At 39.1% G+C, this 19,835-nt stretch overlaps 1 protein-coding gene across 1 annotated transcript in view; it reads left to right on the top strand.

Moving 5' to 3' along the window:
* The window catches only part of LOC139757919 (glucoside xylosyltransferase 1-like), a 46,815-nt gene that overhangs the window by 13,835 nt on the left and 13,145 nt on the right, over nucleotides 1-19,835 (top strand). Inside the window, exons 3-4 of the mRNA XM_071678866.1 lie at nucleotides 8,187-8,321; nucleotides 17,501-17,693. Of these exons, the coding sequence (XP_071534967.1) occupies nucleotides 8,187-8,321; nucleotides 17,501-17,693 (328 nt within the window). The remainder of the gene's footprint in view (nucleotides 1-8,186; nucleotides 8,322-17,500; nucleotides 17,694-19,835) is intronic.

Below are 19,835 nucleotides of genomic sequence, written 5' to 3'. Positions count from 1 at the left end.
ATGTGGGTGACGTTGCAGAGTTGATGATTTGAGGTGCGTTGGTTTAGAAAGTTAGTCTTTCTGACATCTCGGGTATTCGTAGATGTAGTAATTGATATGGTATGCCGTTTGTCCATACTTCGTCATAGGCTTTGCTTCTTTGTATGTTTGTAAAATTGAATCCCTGTTCCCAAGAAACCAATTTGTTCTGCCGCACTCGCGATTGCGGAGTGGGGTTTATGTCCCTCCGGAAGCCATATTGATTAGTTAGGGGTATAGAGGCTGTTGTTTTCAAGGTGTCCTCTAAATGTGAGGTTCATAATTCTTTTAAAGATTTTCCTTTGAACTCATAGGAGGGAAATAAAGCGTTATTTTTATTTATCATTTTTTGTTTTGCGTTTGATTCCGGCATTTCTGGTATTGGTATCATTGTTACGCTTGTACTCTTTGAACGTTCGGAAGTGTATCCTGTACATGTTGAGATAGTACTGAAATATTATTGGAGAGGTAGCATGCTGATTTCCCCCTTTTCTTATTTATTTTTTTCTGGAGCTGGATGGGTTTTCTGGATGGGTGTGCAAAGTTCCCGGTGAGTCACTTGCATTTGAGGGGTAATTGTTCGGGAGCAGTGGGACTGAGTCTGTGGCTTGGTGTTGGGTGAAGATCCTTCCCCTGTTCTGGTTCAGTCCGTCGGATATTTCTTTTCCATTATCCTGGTTATAATGCCTTTTTCCTGCAGGCGTAAACTTGAGCACATTTTCCATGTGTTCATGAATTTTGTTGCCGTACTTTCATCATCACTTTGGTTATTGTTAACTGTAGTATATTTGATATATATTTTTTTAGATTCCCTGTAGGTGTCTAACTCTATGTCAGAATGCTTTTGGGTCAATTTTTTCTGCGTTAGTGATCGTAATGCCTCAGTGAAGGTTATGTTCTCTTCCTTTTTCCATTGAGGTCAGTAGGAGAAATTTTCAGTATAGCACTTGTTGAGCCGAAGGGTTTGGCGCATTCTAGGATACTGGTGAAACTTTAGTTTCAGTTTCAATTCTTGAGTGGACGGAGGGTATGATAATGCATCTATCTGGATGAGGACTGCAGCTGATTGCGGTTTTTTTTCGGTTTTATTTCCACCTAATAAGCGCATTGTCTGTTTTATCAGTTTGCTCCCCTTCAAGGTCGGGTTTGAGGAGATTCTTGTTGATTGTTTCACTGAACAGGTCCCAGTTAGATTCCCGGGTAGCCAGCCGTTTTGTACCGGGAATAAGGATTGGGGCAGTTGATATGGTTACTAACATATGAATATGGCCTCTTGTCAGGTCATCTCGTCTCATGTTGATATCGTAGATGGTTTTACCATTTGTAAGTATTGAATCTGGTGTGGTCAGTAAAGGTTGGGAAGTTTGACACCAGATGTTGACCGCCAAAATATAAGTTTTGGTACATTTTTGCCTGCGGTGCTTATTGTAGGGTGCCTAATATTTGTCTGTCTAGTTAAAAATCACCATTTGGTATCGGATGATTCTGGTATCCTAATGATCATGCAGTGATCAGGTAAAATAAAGACATCTCCGCTTTGGGGGTATGTAGGTTGTCGCGATAGTAACCACTCATTGATGTCTTTTTTTTAATTGATAAGGTGGGAGAGAACAGAAAGTCGTCGACCTTTTGTGTTGTAGGCCTTTCCTCATTGGCTCTGACTGTGTACACCCGCCTGGAACCGATTGTAATTGTTTAATTCTTAAGTGTAAATGATTGGTGTGTGGATTTGAGACGCTATGGGTTTTTATTGGAACAACTCCTTGCTTTACCATCATGTATGTGTTTCTAAGGTCAAAGTGTTTGTTTGTCGTGTATTGTACTTTTGTGTTGGCATGTTTCAGCACGACATATATTGTGAAAAATATTTTTACTTTTGTATTCACGTCAGCTTCTTAGTGGACTTTGTAATAGTATACATAAATTCCATGCAAGAAAGCTGAAATGATTGATTGATGAGTTTTCCATCCAGTTCCTATACGTACATGTTTTGCTTCTGCACCTTTTTTAACTATCTTCTTGGAAAGTTTCATAATGCTCTGTCTTTTTTCTCACAGTTTTTCATTGAACTACATTTCTGTCATATTTGTTAGGACTGCATTGTTATCTTTGTTATATTCAGTGAAGTATTTTTCCTTGTTTAGAATTTTCAGTGATTAACCTGTGTACTTTTAGTTATGTGATCATCACTTTTTTTTCTCTTCACTGTTGTATTTTCTGTACTTCCTATATTTCTTTTACTTCATTGCGTTTTTTTTTAAATAGTGTTGATCTCACTTGTTCAGGTTACACACACACACACACACACACACATAAGAGAGAGAGAGAGAGAGAGAGAGAGAGAGAGAGAGAGAGAGAGAGAGAGTAGTGAAATGGAGAAAGATTTGAGGAAACAGATGGAAAGATATGCAGAAGAGAGATATACAAGAGGAAGAGTTAGAGGTAAACACAAATAGAGAGAGAAACAAAGGTGAAGAAATGAAAAAGTAGATAGTTTGAAAGAGAGACAGTTTTTTTTTCCTTTATATGTCTATATCCAGTTTTTGATATATGTGATATTCCATTAAAGGTTTAGTTGTCCTGTAAGGTATGCTTATTAGGAAAAGAAATGAAAAAGGAAGTTATATAACTTTATGAAAGGTTCTCCACAAGGTATGAGGAAGAAACTGCTCAACTTTTAGGTCTTCTTGTATACCCTTAATCCTCTCAGGTAAGGCGGTGGCTGAGGGGAGGAAACTGGTATGACAGTGATGATGTTTCTGCAAGGTTCAAGAATGTGCTGTAGAGGTGGTCATAGTACTGAGGCATTAGTCTGCCATCTCTGTTGATATGAATTACCAGTACCATTTAGTGTATCTTCCTCCCACTAATTTCAGTTTCATAGGGACACTTTATTATCTCCTTGCATTTTGTTATTGTACAAAAGAATTATGTATCTTTAAATGAGCACTGTATGTTGTATATGCCATATTCTGTAATCATAGTTGGGTGGCAGATAAAAAAAATCTTAGATAATTTGGCCTCAGACAATTTCCATTCCATTGATAAAGGGACTGGAAACAGCTCTCTCAATTTTGGATACAGAATGCATGATAGCTGTTTCAGATAAAATGAGAACTACTTCAATGAATATGAGGAAGAAGGACAGCATAGAGAAAGATTTAGATAGGAAAGCAAAATGAGATAAGAAACATGAGCTGCAGAAAGATAGTTTATAGTTTATAGCTTTAGAATGTAATGTTTTAAATATGGGCAAAGAGAGAAATGGCAATACTTTCATGAACAACAGGGACCAAAGCAAGTATTACCTTAATATATTTTTCTGTAAACATAGTATTACAAACCATTCAAAGTTTTGCCATATTATGATGGAACAAATTGGTATCTCCTAGGTGTCTTTAGTTATATGTATGTACGTATGTATAAATCTCCTTGTCATGTTTTCATTACCATGGTGACTTTTGGAGAATACTTTGTAGAAAGTTCATAATTGCACATTAGTATTATTAATGTTTTTATATAATACTAGGACCCCATTCATGGATCTCATGCAGCTTCACTACAGTCAGTAGCAAGGAACTGATGGATTTCATTGGAGTAAGAAGTATTTTGATGAGACTGTACACTTATTTTTGTCCACTAATGACAATACAAAGGGCCCCACAAACTCATAATTTGACCTTGATTCTTTATCTGTTCATGATGCTGTCTTGTTAATGTGGAAAATGGCAAGCAAAAATGAAAAAGAATAACATTCCATTTACAGTATTACATATCCAGAACTTAAAAGTATGATCTGTTAATGGAAAATTGAAAAGCAGAAAGGAACAAAACACAACAAACTTAGTAATTGATTAATGAGAAACAGTCGATCATAATGCACTTTTCCACCACTATATATGGGCGTGAGTTGTCCCTGTGGTTAGCTATGGTGCTGTTGTATTCAAGCAAGGTATACAGAGGGTTATGTCCATTTCCTGATTGACTGTAGGTTTTGCAGTTCTTTTCATCGTCAGGTCTGTGATGCTGATATAGACGTTACGAGTTGCTGCTGCACTTAACCTCATATGTTAGGTCTGGAAGATTAGGTAACTCCCATGTAGTAAGTTTTCTGGAAAGCCATTTTAGGACTTATGTCAAGAAAATAGAATTTTTCCAGAAAGCCTTTGTAAGAGTGAATTAACATGGGGAGAATTAAAGTTTTCTGGAAAGCCTTTGTAGGATTAACATCATACCAGGAAAATAAAAGTTATTAGGTGTAGTGTGCAGGCCAAAGGCACTGAAAGATTGTAGTGATTATTTCTGTTTTAAGAGCTGTTTATCTAAGATGCTGAAATTCAACACCAGGAGGTCTTGACAGACCTTTTCAGTCAAATAGATGACTCCTTTCCGAGGTTAATGTCTTTTTTCAAAATTGTGGCGTCAGAAGGTGTTTTGATGATGTACAGGAAATTTTGCTAGTATTTACAAAGGATATGTAGTGTTAATTTCTATTTTAAGAGATGTTTAGCAAAGATGCTGGAATTCAGTGCCAGGAGGTCTTGACAGACCTTTTCAGTCAAATAGATGACTCCTTTCTGAGGTTAATGTCTTTTTTTAAAACTGTCGTGTCAGAAAGAGGTTTTAATGATGTACAGGAAATTTTACTGGTCTTTACAAAGGATATGGCGGTAATGCATTGGCGATTAAGTTTGTCATTGATTAATGAAGATGGGGAAGTAAGGAGTAGGTTTTCAGGCATACTGACCTTAATTTTATCCAAAGAAATGACCAAAGATTTAAAAGTACATGTAGCTGATGATAATGTGATTAATAGTATGTTCGATGAATATAGAGACACATTTGAGACCATTTTGTTATTTTCCACTTTGATTTTTAATGACTGTATACTGGATTTCTGTAAAGCCTGGTTGGTCTTAAGGGAGTAGTTGATACTATTTCGGAATGATATGCAGATTATATGTCTTGCTAAATCCTTTAACAACGATTACTTTGGGGTCTGCATTTTGATAGTGTCCCTTAATTAATGTGGGGTCCATATTTTTGTCCACGTGACTAAGATTTAAATTGGAAGGCATACTTTAATGCTATGGGGGATTCCTTGTATCACAAGCAATTATGATTACCTCTGGGAAAATTCATAGCACAAGGGGGTAATGGGTGGTCCTGGAATGCATACTTATGCACTCTTTGTTAACTAGTGGTTAATGATTTGGCAGATGTTGAACAGTTAGCACTGGGAATAGCTCTGCATAACTGTAATCCATTAGTAGTGGCGATGTTGTCAGACTCTGCCTGCTAGTGGTTACATTGCAAGGTAAAAGATATCTTCATTCAGGTTGTATCTTAGGAAAACAGTCTTATTGAAGAACCCACACCAGAGGAGTCCATCCTATCCCTGGTACCAATTTTAGCACAGCATTTGAGCTGCAGGAGTCTTTGGAAAAAGGGTCCTTGGCTTCTTTTATGATATTTGGCAGTGTGTGGCAGAGAAGAGACAGATGGATGAATCAGCAAAAGTCAACGAACATGCAGTAAGATGATTAAGTACAGCATGCAAAATTTGAATATCTGTTTACTTGTTTACTGTTTAAAAATTCTCGAATAAACAGGAATTTTTTATTAATCAGCTTTGCACATTCCCCAAGCATTTTTGATAACAGAGGTTTTACTGTATTTCCTGTGAAATGAGAAGGCTAGAATGTTTTTCTTTTCTTAGTTTTCCAAGTATTCCCTTGTCTTGGAGACCCACCTAAGTGCTCTTAGCTCTGTCTGTAAAGGATTAGAAATATTTTTGAGACTCGTTTCTTGTTTAGATGAACTTAATTGCTGTAGATTTTCATAGTATATAGATAATATGACAGCCTTTAGATAAGATTTTTAAGCAAATATTAGTATTTTCAGTCTTGAGTCATTTTGTGTTGAATTTTTAGGTGTGGTAGGCTTTTTAAGAATGTTGGGGGTATTTCTGCATATTGTAGTAGAGATAAAAGATTTTCTGAAGCCTTGGAGTAAGTTCATTTGTTATTGTTAGTGGGAATGAATGTGTGAGTGGTTATGTCTGCCTGGCACTGCAAAAGGGTTAAGAGTAAGAATGTGTGAGATTCTTTGTGTATTTTGTGTAAGAAGCTTGTTCATACCTAGGAAGGACAGATAACAGGAGACCTGATAGTCCATGATAAGGTTATGTGGTGTAGTGGCCTAGAAAAAGTGGTAGCATCAGGATAGCAAAGCAGATGGCACCTCGCCTTCTGACTCAATTTCTAATATGAAGGTTTGGACTAGAAAAATGTCATTTCAGTTGAACTCTATATGCTCTGCTGCTGGGTTCTGATAAAGAAAGACAAGGTTATTGGTGAAATTAATTTGAAGGAGTATTTGTTCCAGCTGTTATGTATGGATGTGACATCTAAGGTTGTATAGGTCAGAAAAGATGGTAAAATGATTGGTAGATATGGATTGCTTATGTTTTATCGTTGGAATCAGGAGAATGGGTAGGATTTGAAATGAATATGTGGGTAGGCTATATTTTTTTGTACAAAAGTCTGTTCAGATGGCAATGTAGATGATAGGCTGGTCAAGAAGATTTATAGTAGTGTATTGAAGTTACAAGGGGAGGGGTAGACTTATAAAGAATTTTAAATGCAAAGGGAATTGATTAGGATTAGAGATATTGTAGATGAAGATACCTGAGAAATGATTTGTGATCCAGTGCATTGGAATGATTTTGTACATGAATGTGGTGTGAATGGAGGCATTAGTTTTACATTAATCAACTTTGCTAAAATTGAAAAAGTAACCACTGATATTTGCTTGGATATTGATGCTTCTTATTAACATTAGACATAACTTGAAAATATATATAAGTAAACTTAAAGGCATTGTGTATCTGATTCAACCCATGTAATTTGGAACAGAGTTGACATTTATCAAGATCAATGAACATCAGCATACAATCATAACATGAACCTGAAATTATTCTTTCAGTCCTCTAACTTATGTCCCATCTCCGTAGCTTCTTTTCATTGTTATTTTCAGCTTCCTTCATCAAAGTAGCCTTATGTGCTCCACTACTTTCCTCTCACTTTATCATTAGCTTTGTCAAGATGTCCATTACTTTCTAACACAACAAACCTTGCTGATGCTGTGGTCCATGTAAATCATATTTATGAGTGTTAGTGAACTCTACCTGCAGTGAATAAAAAATTCACCTTTGGTGAGGTTGTATCATTGTCAGTGAACAAAAGGGAATACAGTCTCTTTGAAGAACTTCTTATTCCAAAGGAGCCCACAGTTTCTCTGCGACTGGATGTAGCACACACACGCAAAAAAAAAGAACATAACTTCAGATATATGTAAACATAATATTCTTATTTCTTATGTCTCATTAGCACTTTAATTACCAAGTTCTTTGGAACAGATGCCTTTTTTCCACCTAGTACTTTGGAACAAACACCTTTTTATTGCCACCTGCCTTTCATGTTGATTTCTTTCTGTGGTTTGTGTATTTTGCCCAGTCTCTCTTAACCTTCTAATTATTTAATCAGTTTTAGACCATCTTGTATATACCTTATTTTTACTTCACTACTTTTTACCCACTACTACTTCTTTTTACCCAGCCATTCCTTTGTTTTTTTCTTATGCTCCTCTCTTCACCTGCTTTCCCTGCCATACACACATACACACACTCTATCTCCAACTTGATGTATACAGCAACTCCTTGTTTATTATTTTCTCCCTGTTTACTCATGTTCATTCTGTGTTTTTTTATTTATTCCTCAGTGATATTACAATTACTCTCATTTCTTCAGTCAAATAAGGATTTGACAACCTCACACCAGGATCACTTCATTTTCACATCTGGTGCCTCTGATTCATTCATGATATATTTGCAAATGTGTATGTTCCTTGATTTATAAAAAGCTCAGAGTTACCTAGGACTACTAATTTTTACCTTATGAAATACAAGCAGTTGTGTCACACTGTTGCTGAGCTTATTTATTATGGTTATAGTTGAAGGCGTGCAGTGTTATTTTTGAGACAGATGACACTGTCATGTTTTGTAATTGATCTTATCCTATTGTAGTTTCACTTTGCACAAAAGATTTCAAAGAGATCTTCAATTCTTATTTTTTTTTCAATACTGAATGATTCATTATATTTTACAGCACGCATCATGGCCAGCAGATGTACGTGAGAGGATATCTCTGACCCTTCATAGTATCACTTTCCCACCTGGACAGGATGCAGCAACTTGGAGAAAGCTTTTCAAGCCATGTGCCTCCCAGAGACTCTTCATGCCTGTATGTGAAGACCACCCAATAGTGTTTTTATTACCTACTTCCTTTAGTCTGCTGAGTAATGATTCTTTGTTTTATGCAAATTATATGTATATATATATATATATATTTTTTTTTTTTTTTTTTTTTTTTTTTTTTTTTATACTTTGTCGCTGTCTCCCGCGTTTGCGAGGTAGCGCAAGGAAACAGACGAAAGAAATGCCCTCCCCCCCCCATACACATGTACATACACACGTCCACACACGCAAATATACATACCTACACAGCTTTCCATGGTTTACCCCAGACGCTTCACATGCCTTGCTTCAATCCACTGACAGCACGTCAACCCCTGTATACCACATGACTCCAATTCACTCTATTTCTTGCCCTCCTTTCACCCTCCTGCATGTTCAGGCCCCGATCACACAAAATCTTTTTCACTCCATCTTTCCACCTCCAATTTGGTCTCCCTCTTCTCCTCGTTCCCTCCACCTCCGACACATATATCCTCTTGGTCAATCTCTCCTCACTCATTCTCTCCATGTGCCCAAACCATTTCAAAACACCCTCTTCTGCTCTCTCAACCACGCTCATTTTATTTCCACACATCTCTCTTACCCTTACGTTACTTACTCGATCAAACCACCTCACACCACACATTGTCCTCAAACATCTCATTTCCAGCACATCCATCCTCCTGCGCACATCTCTATTCATAGCCCACGCCTCGCAACCATACAACATTGTTGGAACCACTATTCCCTCAAACATACCCATTTTTGCTTTCCGAGATAATGTTCTCGACTTCCACACATTTTTCAAGGCTCCCAAAATTTTCGCCCCCTCCCCCACCCTATGATCCACTTCCGCTTCCATGGTTCCATCCGCTGACAGATCCACTCCCAGATATCTAAAACACTTCACTTCCTCCAGTTTTTCTCCATTCAAACTCACCTCCCAATTGACTTGACCCTCACCCCTACTGTACCTAATAACCTTGCTCTTATTCACATTTACTCTCAACTTTCTTCTTCCACACACTTTACCAAACTCAGTCACCAGCTTCTGCAGTTTCTCACATGAATCAGCCACCAGCGCTGTATCATCAGCGAACAACAACTGACTCACTTCCCAAGCTCTCTCATCCCCAACAGACTTCATACTTGCCCCTCTTTCCAGGACTCTTGCATTTACCTCCCTTACAACCCCATCCATAAACAAATTAAACAACCATGGAGACATCACACACCCCTGCCGCAAACCTACATTCACTGAGAACCAATCACTTTCCTCTCTTCCTACACGTACACATGCCTTACATCCTCGATAAAAACTTTTCACTGCTTCTAACAACTTGCCTCCCACACCATATATTCTTAATACCTTCCACAGAGCAACTCTATCAACTCTATCATATGCCTTCTCCAGATCCATAAATGCTACATACAAATCCATTTGCTTTTCTAAGTATTTCTCACATACATTCTTCAAAGCAAACACCTGATCCACACATCCTCTACCACTTCTGAAACCGCACTGCTCTTCCCCAATCTGATGCTCTGTACATGCCTTCACCCTCTCAATCAATACCCTCCCATATAATTTACCAGGAATACTCAACAAACTTATACCTCTGTAATTTGAGCACTCACTCTTATCCCCTTTGCCTTTGTACAATGGCACTATGCACGCATTCCGCCAATCCTCAGGCACCTCACCATGAGTCATACATACATTAAATAACCTTACCAACCAGTCAACAATACAGTCACCCCCTTTCTTAATAAATTCCACTGCAATACCATCCAAACCTGCTGCCTTGCCGGCTTTCATCTTCCGCAAAGCTTTTACTACCTCTTCTCTGTTTACCAACTCATTTTCCCTAACCCTCTCACTTTGCACACCACCTCGACCAAAACACCCTATATCTGCCACTCTGTCATCAGACACATTCAACAAACCTTCAAAATACTCATTCCATCTCCTTCTCACATCACCGCTACTTGTTATCACCTCCCCATTTACGCCCTTCACTGAAGTTCCCATTTGCTCCCTTGTCTTACGCACCCTATTTACCTCCTTCCAGAACATCTTTTTATTCTCCCTAAAATTTACTGATAGTCTCTCACCCCAACTCTCATTTGCCCTTTTTTTCACCTCTTGCACCTTTCTCTTGACCTCCTGTCTCTTTCTTTTATACTTCTCCCACTCAATTGCATTTTTTCCCTGCAAAAATCGTCCAAATGCCTCTCTCTTCTCTTTCACTAATACTCTTACTTCTTCATCCCACCACTCACTACCCTTTCTAAACAGCCCACCTCCCACTCTTCTCATGCCACAAGCATCTTTTGCGCAATCCATCACTGATTCCCTAAATACATCCCATTCCTCCCCCACTCCCCTTACTTCCATTGTTCTCACCTTTTTCCATTCTGTACACAGTCTCTCCTGGTACTTCCCCACACAGGTCTCCTTCCCAAGCTCACTTACTCTCACCACCTTCTTCACCCCAACATTCACTATATATATATATATATATATATATATATATTTTTTTTTTTTTTTTTTTTTTTTTTTTTTTGCTTTGTCGCTGTCTCCCGCGTTTGCGAGGTAGCGCAAGGAAACAGACGAAAGAAATGGCCCAACCCACCCCCATACACATGTATATACATACGTCCACACACGCAAATATACATACTTACACAGCTTTCCATGGTTTACCCCAGACGCTTCACATGCCCTGATTCAATCCACTGACAGCACGTCAACCCCGGTATACCACATCTATCCAATTCACTCTATTTCTTGCCCTTCTTTCACCCTCCTGCATGTTCAGGCCCCGATCACACAAAATCTTTTTCACTCCATCTTTCCACCTCCAATTTGGTCTCCCACTTCTCCTCGTTCCCTCCACCTCCGACACATATATCCTCTTGGTCAATCTTTCCTCACTCATTCTCTCCATGTGTCCAAACCATTTCAAAACACCCTCTTCTGCTCTCTCAACCACGCTCTTTTTATTTCCACACATCTCTCTTACCCGTACGTTACTTACTCGATCAAACCACCTCACACCACACATTGTCCTCAAACATCTCATTTCCAGCACATCCATCCTCCTGCGCACAACTCTATCCATAGACCACGCCTCGCAACCATACAACATTGTTGGAACCACTATTCCTTCAAACATACCCATTTTTGCTTTCCGAGATAATGTTCTCGACTTCCACACATTCTTCAAGGCTCCCAGGATTTTCGCCCCCTCCCCCACCCTATGATCCACTTCCGCTTCCATGGTTCCATCCGCTGCCAGATCCACTCCCAGATATCTAAAACACTTTACTTCCTCCAGTTTTTCTCCATTCAAACTTACCTCCCAAGTGACTTGACCCTCAACCCTACTGTACCTAATAACCTTGCTCTTATTCACATTTACTCTTAACTTTCTTCTTTCACACACTTTACCAAACTCAGTCACCAGCTTCTGCAGTTTCTCACATGAATCAGCCACCAGCGCTGTATCATCAGCGAACAACAACTGACTCACTTCCCAAGCTCTCTCATCCACAACAGACTTCATACTTGCCCCTCTTTCCAAAACTCTTGCATTCACCTCCCTAACAACCCCATCCATAAACAAATTAAACAACCATGGAGACATCACACACCCCTGCCGCAAACCTACATTCACTGAGAACCAATCACTTTCCTCTCTTCCTACACGTACACATGCCTTACATCCTCGATAAAAACTTTTCACTGCTTCTAACAACTTGCCTCCCACACCATATATTCTTAATACCTTCCACAGAGCATCTCTATCAACTCTATCATATGCCTTCTCCAGATCCATAAATGCTACATACAAATCCATTTGCTTTTCTAAGTATTTCTCACATACATTCTTCAAAGCAAACACCTGATCCACACATCCTCTACCACTTCTGAAACCACACTGCTCTTCCCCAATCTGATGCTCTGTACATGCCTTCACCCTCTCAATCAATACCCTCCCATATAATTTACCAAGAATACTCAACAAACTTATACCTCTGTAATTTGAGCACTCACTCTTATCCCCTTTGCCTTTATACAATGGCACTATGCAAGCATTCCGCCAATCCTCAGGCACCTCACCATGAGTCATACATACATTAAATAACCTTACCAACCAGTCAATAATACAGTCACCCCCTTTTTTAATAAATTCCACTGCAATACCAAATACCAAATAAATATTTTTATATTTATTTGTTATACTTTGTTGCTGTCTCCTGCGTTAGCAAGGTAGCGCAAGGAAACAGATGAAAGAATGGCCCAACCCACCCACATATACATGTACACGTCCACACACGCACATATACATACCTATACATCTCAACGTATACATATATATGCACATACAGACATATGCATATATACACATGTACATAATTCATACTGTCTGCCCTTATTCAATCCCATCGCCACCCTGCCTCACATGAAATGACAACCTCCTCACCCCTGAAGTGCGCGAGGTAGCGCCAGGAAAAGACAACAAAGGCTACATTCGTTCACCCTCAGTCTCTAGCTGTCATATATAATGCAGTGAAACCACAGCTCCCTTTCCATATCCAGGCCCAACAAAACTTTCCATGGTTTACCCTAGACACTTCACATGCCCTGGTTCAATCCATTGACAGCACGTTGACCCCCCAGTATACCACATCGTTCCAATTCACTCTATTCCTTGCACGCCTTTCACCCTCCTGCATGTTCAGGCCCTGATCACTCAGAATCTTTTTCCCTCCATCTTTCCACCTCCAATTTGGTCTCCCACTTCTTGTTCCCTCCACCTCTGATACATATATCCTCTTGGTCAATCTTTCCTCACTCATTCTCTCCATTTGACCAAACCATTTCAAAACACCCTCTTCTGCTCTCTCTACCACACTCTTTTTATTACCACACATCTCTCTTACCCTATTATTACTTACTCGATCAAACCACCTCGCACCACATATTGTCCTCAAACGTCTCATTTCCAGTACATCCACCCTCCTCCGCTCAGCTCTATCTATAGTCCACATATCTACAGCCCACGCCTTGCAACCATATAACATTATTGGAACTACTATTCCTTCAAACATACCCATTTTTGCTTTCCAAGATAACATTCTCGACTTCCATACATTTTTCAACACTCCCAGAACTTTCGCCCCCTCCCCCATCCTATGATTCACTTCCGCTTCCATGGTTCCATCTGCTGCTAAATCCACTCCCAGATATCTAAAACACTTCACTTCCTCCAGTTTTTCTCCTTTCAAACTTACCTCCCAATTGACTTGTCCCTCAACCCTACTGTACCTAATAACCTTGGTCTTATTCACATTTACTCTCAACTTCTTTCACACTCTTTACCAAACTCGGTCACCAGCTTCTGCAGTTTCTCACCCGAATCAGCCACCAGCGCTGTATCATCAGGGAACAACAACTGAATCACTTCCCAAGCTCTCTCATCCACAACAAACTGCATACTTGCCCCTCTTTCCAAAACTCTTGCATTCACCTCTCAAACAACCCCATCAATAAACAAATTAAACAACCATGGAGACATCATGCACCCCTGCCGCAAACCAACATTCACTAAGAACCAATCACTTTCCTCTCTTCCTACTCGTACACATGCCTTACATCCTCGATAAAAACTTTTCACTGCTTCTAACAACTTGCCTCCCACACCATATATTCTTAATACCTTCCACAGAGCATCTCTGTCAACTCTATCATATGCCTTCTCCACATCCATAAATGCTACATACAAATCCATTTGCTTTTCTAAGTATTTCTCACATACATTCTTCAAAGCAAACACCTGATCAACACATCCTCAACCACTTCTGACACTGCTCTTCCCCAATCTAATGCTTTGTACAGGTTCCTTTCCTCAAACATTCTACCTGTCCCTCCTTTTTTCTCATCTTGGTTACATCCAACCACATTTAGACACCCCAATCTGAGCCTTTGAGGAGGATGAGCACTCCCCGCATGACTCCTTCTTGTGTTTCCCCTTTTCGAAAGTTAAAATACAAGGAGGGGAGTGTTTCTAGCCCCCTGCTTCCGTCCCCTTTAGTTGCCTTCTGTGACACTTGAGGAATGCGTGGGAAGTATTCTTTCTCCCCTGTCCCCAGTGATATAAGCCCTGGTTCAATCCATTGACAGCATGTCTACCCCGGTATACCACATTGTTCCAATTCACTCAATTCCTTGCTCGCCTTCCACCCTCCTGTATGTTCAGGCCCCGATTGCTCAAAATCTTTTTCAATCCATCCTTCCACCTCCAATTTGGTCTCCCACTTCTCTTCGTTCCCTCCGCCTCTGACACATATATCCTCTTTGTCAATCTTTCCTCACTCATTCTCTCCATGTGACCAAACCATTTCAGTACACCTTTTTCTGCTCTCTCAACCACACTCTTTTTATTACCATACATCTCTCTTACCCTTTCATTACTTACTCAATCAAACCACCTCACACCATATATAGTCCTCAGACATCTCATTTCCACACAACCCTATCTATAGCCCATGCCTCACAACCGTATGACATTGTTGGAACCACCATTCCTTTAAACCTACCCATTTTTGCTTTCCAAGATAACGTTCTCACCTTCCATGCATTCTTCAACGCTCCCAGAACCTTCGCCCCCTCCCCACCCTTTGACTCATTTCTGCTTCATGGTTCCATCCGCTGCTAAATCCACTCCCAGATATCTAAAACGCTTCACTTCCTCCAGTTTTCTCCATTCAAACTTATCTCCCAATTGACTTGTCCCTCAACCCTACTGAACCTAATAACTTTGCTCTTATTCACATTTACTCTTAGCTTTCTTCTTTCACACTTTACCAAGCTCAGTCACCAGCTTCTGCAGTTTCTCACCCGAATCAGCCACCAGCGCTGTATCATCAGCGAACATCAACTGACTCACTTCCTAAGCCCTCTCATCCACACAAGACTGCAAACTTGCCCCTCTCTCCAAAAGTCTTGCATTCACATCCCTAACAACCCCATCCATGAATAAATTAAGCAACCATGGAGACATCACGTACCTCTGCCCCAAAGCGACATTCACTGGGAGCCAATCACTTTCCTCTCTTCCTACTCATACACATGCCTTACATCCTCGATAAATACTCACTGTTTCTAGCAACTTACCTCCCATACCATATACTCTTAATACCTTCCACAGAGCATCTCTATCAACTCTATCATGTGCCTTCTTCAGATCCATAAATGCTACATACAAATCCATTTGCTTTTCTAAGTATTTCTCATATACATTCTTCAAAGCAAACACCTGATCCACACATCCTATACCACTTTTGAAACCACACTGCTCCTCCCCAGTCTGATGCTCTGTACATGCCTTCACCCTCTTAGTCAATACCCTCCCATATAATTTCCCAGGAATACTCAACAAACTTATACCTCTGCAATTTGAACACTCACCTTTATTCCCTTTGCCTTTGTACAGTGGCCCTATGCATGCATTCCACCAGTCCTCAGGCACTTCACCATGAACCATACATACATTGAATATCCTCACCAACCGATCAACAGCAGTCACCCCTTTTTTTGATAAATTCCATTGCAATACCATCCAAACCCGCTGCCTTGCCGGCTTTCATCTTCTGCAAAGCTTTCATTACCTTTTCTCTGTTTACCAAACCCTCTTTTTATCCACTCTACAAAATAGGAATTGAAATTTCCAGTCTATGGAACTATTGGTTCAGTTTTATTAGGCTTATTATGATCTTCTCCACTTCAAATGTAACACTAATTTCCTGTAGTTAGGTTTCAGCCGGCCTTTAGGTTACAATGTTCAGCATTTATAGAGTGAGTTCTTCTAAAACAAGTTCTCATTTTTTATGGATAGTCTTTGCCAGTAGTATGCTTTCTAATTTTTTGTATATGTAGTACACCACCAATCCTCCCTGTTTACTTTTTATTCTTTGAGTATGGAATGTCTTGTAATGATTTTATCAACTTCATTCATCAGCTTCATTTAATAGTTTCACTTAGTCAGATTTCTGTTGTATTCATTGTGTTATATTGTTATCCCAATATTTGAATTATAGATTCAAGTTCTCATTTACTAAGTTTTGTATAGAGATATGTGATTTTCAAGGGTGTATGTACCGCTTTTATCATATTTCTGGCTGATACATCTAACTTGTTTTTGTTTCCATACCTTTCATCAGATATCCTTTGATAAAGGGGTTGGTTTTGCAATTTTCATTTCATTGCCATTCCTAATACTGTTTTGGTTTCTCTTAGAAATAGTCATAGTTTGTAAGTAATTTTTATTGTCTGATCTTGTCCAGGTTGGTTATTGATTGGTTATCTGGATAATATGATCTGGTGTCAGGTCTTCCAGTCATACTTACTAGTCATCCTCTGTATCCCAGGTTCATTTTTCCCATCTGTTCAGCAAGGTGTTTATTTATGCTACAATATTTCTGATAACTTGATCTTAATTACAATTCATCTTAAGACTTGGTCCTCTTGTTTTCCAATTTCTGTGTCTTTGATCTTTTCCAGTTGGGTGTAAGAAGCAACATTTATTCTCTCATTTTACAACTTTGATATCTGTTGGGATAGTAGCAAACTTTTGCATCTTCTATCCTAGTTGGGTGTAGAAAATTGCTACCACATTCCCAGTAATGTTCACGATATATTTCATGATATAATTCCGGATGTCTTTGTTTAAAGTACTTTCCTTTATTCTATCCTCTTGCATCAAGTCTTCCAATTAACCCAAGTTTGTGTAGTTTAGGATGCTTATATTTACTCTTTACCATATATTTGTATTATCCTCTAAGATGATATTCACAGAGAAAGAGAGAACAAGAGAGGATTGACTGAGGAAACATACCAGAACTTGATGAATTGTTGAGATTGCCTTGTATGAGCCACATTTCACATTTATAAGAATAAAGAAGTTGGATGAACATGAATTCATAGAAAGTATTTGCATTTTTTTTGAGTTAAGCTCAAGCATTTATTTTGCTTACTTTTGTGCAAGCCGATCAGTATTTACTGTCAGTTGAAGTTATTGTTGGATTTTGGAGCTCTGGAAATTGTCAATATCATTCAGAGAGGGTTAAATGATAATGAGTATATCTTGAGTGATTCACATAATTTACTATAATTTTCAGTCACTGCTCAAGGATGTGGATGCTTTGGTGTATGTAGACACTGATGTTGTCTTCTTAGCACCACTGGAGGAGTTATGGGGACACTTTTATGCAATGAATTCTTCTCAAATGGCAGCCATGGCTCCTGAACATGAAGATCTAGCTACTGGATGGTACAATCGTTTTGCTAAGCACCCATACTATGGCAGACTAGGTAACAATGCAAAATGGATTTTTTTATGCTTTCTACATAGTATTTTACTATATGCCCTTAGAGTGTTGATAGAAAATTTACTACAGTAAAACCTGTTATCCAAATTGCTTAGGGAATCAACCATTTTGGATAATGAAATTTTATGGCCTCCTGAGTTTTTTTAGATATACTAATTAATTCAGATATTGTAGTACACCCATCACTTGTTTTATGAATGAGTTTTGTTCTATGAAAATTTCACACTTAAAGAAATTACATATAGCAAACCAGCAAGCATAGAGAAAAACGGGATGTGTGTAGCAGCTTTAGGGTCAGCAGTGGCAGATTCTATTGTTACCTTCACATTGTATAGCTTCTGACATTGAATAAACATATTTCGCTATCCTTTTCTTGTTTGAAATGGCTCTGGCTCAGCTGCATTGTCTTCTTTACTTAAATGCTCATGAGTCTTCAGAGCTGAAGATTACTGTGATGCTATTCTTCTTTATCTCATGCTCTATGTAATCTTGTAGTTACCTTGTCAGACAGTGAAGTAAAGTGTAACATAGCACTTCAGATTTTCTCAGCTTTCTTCTTTATGTTTTGGTCTTTATGTTTTGGATTGTAGATTCAGTCAGGTTGTAAGCATCCCATGTGCTGATGCTCCCTCACCAGCATCAGTGTATCGGAAAATTTCAAGCTTCTTTGACAAGGATAGATAGGTTCTTTTCCAATTAATTGCTGGTTCTGGGCTAGATGTGGCTGGACTTTAGGCCCCATACTAACAAACACAGCACAGCGGGGTGTGGGAAGGTCACATTAGTAGTGATGCCCAAATTGCAGAAGTAGCACAGACCTACAAACAACATTGCTAACTGTGAGACAGACTTGCTCATGGGATGTGGCACACACCACCCAGGACCCACATTTTCTTCACCCACCAACCCAGTCCAACTCACACTGAAATTTTGGTGCACTTTCTACCATTCTGATGGTCCCTCATCAGTATCAGCCTGTAAGCTTTCTAGCTTTTTTTTGAAGTCGTAGAGGTTCTCTTCCATTTAACTTCTGGTCCTTGGGTAGAAGATATTGGACATTTGGATGCCATGTTAACAAACACAAGCACAGTGGGTTGCAGGAAAATCACTTTAGCATCTATATTCAAATTGCACATGATTGTACCTAGGAGACTGATCCTCTAGGAGGAACATGATGCATTCCTCGTGGACCTATGCTTACTCCACCAGCACTGTTAATCACCTTGATCATCTGCTGCTTGATGATGTCATAGATAGTCATCATGCTAATTTTGGAGTCCTGCTCAAGTGCCATCTTGGAATCGCCCTGATCCAGCCTCTTGCACAACTCCATTTTTTGTAGAGCCTTAAAATGTTCCTCTTGCACTTTTTGCTTGATGTAGATGGCTTTGAGGAGCTGCCAGGCAATTGCTGATGATGTTTGAAAGGGGTCATTGCCCATAACAGTAATAAAAGGTGCACAGAATACACATGTGTAAGACCAGCATACAGCTTCATGCCAGAAAGCAACTGGGAGAAGGTAACAATCACCAGTACCACAAAACGCTGGTTGGTGAGTACACTAATCAGTGCAGCGAATTGCACGTGTGACTTGAATATTCTTTATGCATCTTTATCAAATTTTTGAATTTTTCGGGATAATTGATAGTTGCCAGTTGAAATTGAAAGACACGAGTTGTTTTGAAAATTTTGTTTTATTTAAGTACGAATAACAGAGGTCTTACTCTACTTGCTATTCAGTCACTATATGAAGATGAGTTGCACTCTAGTAGACACAAAAGCATTTAGTACTTTTATTATTATGATTTATTGATAATACCCTTCACACCTGACTAAAATATACAAGGTAATTGATTCCTATGAGTCCACGGGTAATGAAACATGATAAGTTCCCAAGTGCACTTTCGTGTAAAAATCACATCATCAGGAAAGATACAAGAAAGAAATATAACAGTCGGTAGATATACAATGAAGAGACGTAGCTAAGATGCCATTTGGTAAACAAGTGACTGTCAGATGGCGCCCTAGCCATCTCTTCATTGTATATCTACTGACTGTTATATTTCTTTCTTTTATTTACCCTAAGGATGTGATTAGTACATGAAAGTGCACTTGGGAACTTATT

This window comes from Panulirus ornatus, chromosome 2 (genome assembly GCF_036320965.1).
Source record: "Panulirus ornatus isolate Po-2019 chromosome 2, ASM3632096v1, whole genome shotgun sequence".
Lineage (NCBI taxonomy): Eukaryota > Metazoa > Arthropoda > Malacostraca > Decapoda > Palinuridae > Panulirus > Panulirus ornatus.
The sequence above is the reverse complement of the archived record's forward strand: the minus strand, read 5'-3'. Positions and strand labels throughout refer to the sequence as shown.